The sequence below is a fragment of the Schistocerca cancellata genome, chromosome 4 (genome assembly GCF_023864275.1).
Source record: "Schistocerca cancellata isolate TAMUIC-IGC-003103 chromosome 4, iqSchCanc2.1, whole genome shotgun sequence".
NCBI classification, from domain to species: domain Eukaryota; kingdom Metazoa; phylum Arthropoda; class Insecta; order Orthoptera; family Acrididae; genus Schistocerca; species Schistocerca cancellata.
Genome location: NC_064629.1, coordinates 885,595,119 through 885,599,743, shown reverse-complemented (window position 1 = coordinate 885,599,743; position 4,625 = coordinate 885,595,119). Strand labels below are relative to the sequence as shown.

At 43.3% G+C, this 4,625-nt stretch overlaps 1 protein-coding gene across 1 annotated transcript; it reads right to left on the bottom strand.

Moving 5' to 3' along the window:
• Window positions 1-1,562: 1,562 nt before the first annotated feature.
• Window positions 1,563-3,413, bottom strand: LOC126184490 (uncharacterized). The gene is made up of 3 exons (XM_049926883.1): window positions 3,211-3,413; window positions 2,181-2,340; window positions 1,563-2,046 (listed from the first exon to the last, which is right to left on the bottom strand). The coding sequence occupies exons 1-3, from the start codon at window positions 3,377-3,379 to the stop codon at window positions 1,563-1,565; spliced, it is 813 nt and encodes a 270-aa protein (XP_049782840.1). The 5' UTR covers window positions 3,380-3,413.
• Window positions 3,414-4,625: the final 1,212 nt, after the last annotated feature.

Here is a 4,625-nt window from a genome sequence, read left to right as displayed (position 1 = left end):
ATGAATCTACAAGGAGCATCACAACATTTACCTTCGTTCATATGACCGAAGCTAATTTTTATGGTGCACCACAAAACCGACTGAATTGGTATGAATAAAATTATTCCAGCAAACACTGTTATGCATTACATTACACATGTACATGGTCATCTTAACAAAAAATTATCAACCACAAGCTTCAATTATTATCTCCAACACCACATTAGCAAAAAACTGGTCCTTTACCAAGCTTTATTTTTCTTTTATTTCTCCACGCAAGTCCCAAAAGTGTTCCGTCTGTTCGTGCATATTTCACTAGTATCCCATGGAAGCTAAGTCTGTTCAAAATAGTAGCTTAATGGGTTCTCTTATTTTCAGGTTCTTGGCAACAGGAGAATCTTTCGCATCCTTGGCATTCTCCTCCCGAATCTCCACAGGATACATCAGTAGACTAGTGGAAGAAGTACTCACCGCACTTGTCAACAGACTTTCTCCACTTTACCTGCCAGTACCTTCAAAAGAGAAACTTTTGGAAAATGCAAGGGAATTTTGTAACAAATGGCAGTTTCCAAACTGTGTCGGTGCTATAGATGGCAAGCACATTGGAATGATTTGCCCACCTAATTCTGGATCCCTTTATTACAATTACCATGAGTATTTCTCTACTGTTCTCTTAGCTATTGTCGATGCAAAATATAAGTTTGTAATGATAGACGTTGGATCATATGGAAAAGAAGGAGACAGCGGAATCTTACATAAATCAAAAATTGGGACCTTGCTGAGCCAAACGGAGTTTTATCCTCCTGCAACTGCTCTTCCAGATTCTGATACTGTGACACCATACATCATTGTAGGTGATGAAGCATTTCGTCTTGCCAAACATATGATGAAACCATATACAAGAAGTGAAGCACGCCAGGATGCACAAAAGAGAATTTTCAATTACAGATTGTGTCGGGCCTGAAGAGTCTCGGAAAACAGTTTTGCACTCCTGGCCCAAGTTTTTAGAGTATTCTACCAACCAATTGCTGTTAAAGTGACTACGTGTGACAAAATAGTTATTGCAGCATGTTGTTTGCATAATCTATTGAGAGATGCCTACCTCGAGAGAAATGGGGAACCCTACTACACCGAGGATAAAACGCTGCAGCAACCAACGCAAAACTTCGTTGCCATCACACCTCATGGCGGTTTCTCTCAAATGGAAGGTTTCCAGGTTAGAAAGCAGTTTACAGATTATTTCGCAAATGAAGGTTCTGTACCTTGGCAAAACAGATATTGAACCCCAGGCAAGAACAACAAATGATTATTACTGTTATGAAGGACAGCCATATTTCCTATTAATATTGTTAATTTTATAATGTACTTGTCTTTTCAGTTGGTAGTGGCAAAAATAAAAGAATAATTTTCAACACTATAATCAAGTTTATTTTCATAATTGAAACTGATTAAAACGACAAAAAAATTCGTGAAACTGAATGAAACAACATGAATTTTAAAAATAACTGCACACTTTTATAAATGAAGCAACATTTTTACAAAAGAGAAAATATACAGTGCATGTCGCTTGCGGTACAATCGCCTCAGATAGTTTTAGGCTGTTCTGCCGTAGTCTGAAACTTTTCATTTTCAAGTTGCATGTCCATCACTAGAATGCAGATTTTTTTTTTTTTTGTCTCTGCCAAAATAGTAGGATGGAATGATTTCATTGTCAGGCCCATGCTGCGTAAGAACAAATCGACATCATCTTCCTTTGGACTTGTCTCCAGGCATCTTTTTTTTATTTCTTCAAATGCCTTTTCCCGCTCACTCTGTCGTTTTTCGAGCAGGTCAAATATTCTATCCTCAGAACGCAACTTCTTCCTTTTACGTACGTTTGTGCCGCTGGGACGAGGTTCTTGATTCAACTGCTTTGAAGCTGTACCTAGATCTACTGTGCATTCCACCTCTGTCATTTCAGACGTTTCTGGCTGAGGAGATTCAACGTCTGTATTCTCCTCGAAATCAGTTATGTCAGAAACTATACTGTCAGACGTTTCTTCGGATAGAGAAATATTGGAGATAGATCTGGAACGAAGTGTTTTTGGTTATAGCTCGTTAAATATATCAATATGAGGCAAAAATTATTATTTACAATAGCAAAGAAACGAAACAGATGTGCAGATGAAACCAGTGTGCTTAAAATCAACAAATATACGTACTGCCTCTCTTGTTGAACTGTCTCCAGGAAAGCCAAGTGATCAAGCAGAACCCATTTTCTTGGTTTTGCTGAGGCATGTGAACCTGTTCCAAGCTTTCTTTCTCGTTTATTTCTCTGATACGAGTCCCGAATATTCCTCCATCTGTTTTTGCACATATCACCTAAAATTCCAATGGAAGATAAGTTTATTAACAATCAGGGCACGCTAGCGTCATTGCATTGTTTCAAGTTCTTAACAAGATAGGGTTACACCTTACACATCTCTAGAATTTTCATTCTGAACGTCTACAGTATACACTGGCAGAAATGTGGAAGGAATAATGTCCGTGCATATTCACAAAATTTCCCCAAATTATACTTGTCAGTTTCTCCCATGCAGAAACTTTTGGAACAATCTAAGGCTACTTTCATAGCCGACTGACTCTTTATTCCCATCCAAATGACCTTCCCTATTCTTATATTCTGACAGCATACATCGTTATGGATGACATGAACATTTAATCTTGCCAAGCTGCACTCAAAAGATGACTCCAGGATTTACAAAAGACGAATTTAGATTGTGAACTGTGTCAGACCAGAAGGGCCTTGTAAAACAGTTGTGAACTTTTGGCACAAGTTTTTCGAGCACCATCTTCTACCAATGAATTGAAGTGAATGTGACAAATTACTTATTGCGGCATACTGTTTGCGCAATCTGTTGAGAAACGCCTTCCTCAAAAACGAACACCTATTGATTACAGAAAGCTGTACAATAATCTGGTGGTGATTTTTCACAACTGGAAGGTATCATCAAGACACCAATCTACCGTTTACTTTCGAAGTGAAGGTATTGTAAAATGTAAATTTCTCGTTGTACTTTTATAATGTACTTGCCGTTTTCAATTTTATCGCCACAAAAAAAGAGTAATGCGAAAATTGACCTGCAAGTTCATTTTCATCATTCTACATCTATATCTGCATGGATTATACTGATTTTCATAACAGGACTGAAAAATTTGCATTAATGGGAAAATAATATATATTACACTCACCTGCCAGTTTCAATTGTGCTCCTATTTCTTCCCAAATTCTGTCTCTGAACAAAGTGTCCCTATATTTGGGATTCTTCAGGTCGTAAAGGCAAGGGTGTTGCGAGACCAGCTCACAGAGCATCACATCCTGTGAGTGGCTCATTTCACTTTTCCTTGACTGGCTCGACATCTTTCTGGCAGCCGTACGCCTTTGCGTCGTCCGACTTCCGTCGCAACACTGCTCACTGGTGCAGTGCTGCGGCAGCTGCCGCAGCAGTCGCACGTCGCATCCCAAACTCGAACTGCGCATGCGCCAGCAGGCAACTTCTGACTTCACGTAGCGACCCGTCGTAGTCGCTAGTGTGCGTCGCGTCTTGGACAACGTACCTTTACCGTTACCTGCGCCACCATCTATGTCCGCCCCAACGCCCCTATTCCCTTCGACTTCCTCTCCCACATCGACCGTACCTTCTCCTCCTACGTGATCGCCACCGACCTCAACATCCATAGTCGTTCCACTACCCAGTTACGGCGGTGGCATCGGTTCCTCTCCTCCCTTCAAGACGACCTCATCCCCATCGCCCAGCACACCCGTCCCGAATCCAACTCCACTCCCGATGTTATCCTCTCTTCCCCCAACCTCCGTGGCCGCATAACGGTGGATGTCCTGGAGCCTATTGGTAGCGACCATCTCCCTGTCCTTCTCACCGTTTCAGATGGTCGTCGCCCCCGCCCCGACCCTCGTAATGACCCTCCCCCTAAGTACATTCATGACTATTCCCGTGCCAACTGGAATGCCTACCAGGATACCCTCTCCACCCAGGTCGATAGCCACCCTTTCACCTACCACCACCCCGACGATGTCACACATGCCGCTTCCTTTCTCCAGCAGACCTTGTCTGAGGCCGTGGCGGTCCACGTCCCTACTGTCGCCATCCACCCCCACCGTCCTACCTTACCCCGCAGGCCGTCCTCCTCCTCCGTGAATCCCGCCGTCTCTACCGTGCATTCCTCCGCACATGTGACCTGGACACACTACGACGCCACCGGCAACTACAGCGACACATTCGAAATTTGCTCGCGGCTAAGAAACGCCGGGACTGGCGACAGACATGCACCCGTTTAAATGCTACCCTCCCTATCAACTCGTCCAAGTTCTGGTCAGCCTTCCGGCACTTTACCGGAACTAAACCCTCCCCCTACTATCCTCTTCTCCATGATGATCACCCCCTTCCCTGACATCCTTAGTAAGGCCAATCACTTTGCCTCCTACCTCTCCGATGTATTTTCCATTCCCAATGATCCCCAATTCGATTACTCCCTCTTCCCGGATATCCGCGATCGAACTGACACCTCTGTCCCTCCCCTTGCTCCTGGTTTCCAGTACTTGGACAACATTGCACACACGGACCTCAACGCCCCTATCACTACACACG

Excerpts from the sequence above, each read along its gene's own strand:
- LOC126184490 (XM_049926883.1), bottom strand. The coding sequence starts at position 3,379 with ATGTCGAGCCAGTCAAGGAAAAGTGAAATGAGCCACTCACAGGATGTG. Across the intron at positions 2,341-3,210 it reads AGCACAATTGAAACTGGCAG|GTGATATGTGCAAAAACAGA; the intron begins GTGAGTGTAATA and ends TTGGAATTTTAG. Across the intron at positions 2,047-2,180 it reads ACAGTTCAACAAGAGAGGCA|ATCTATCTCCAATATTTCTC; the intron begins GTACGTATATTT and ends ACTTCGTTCCAG.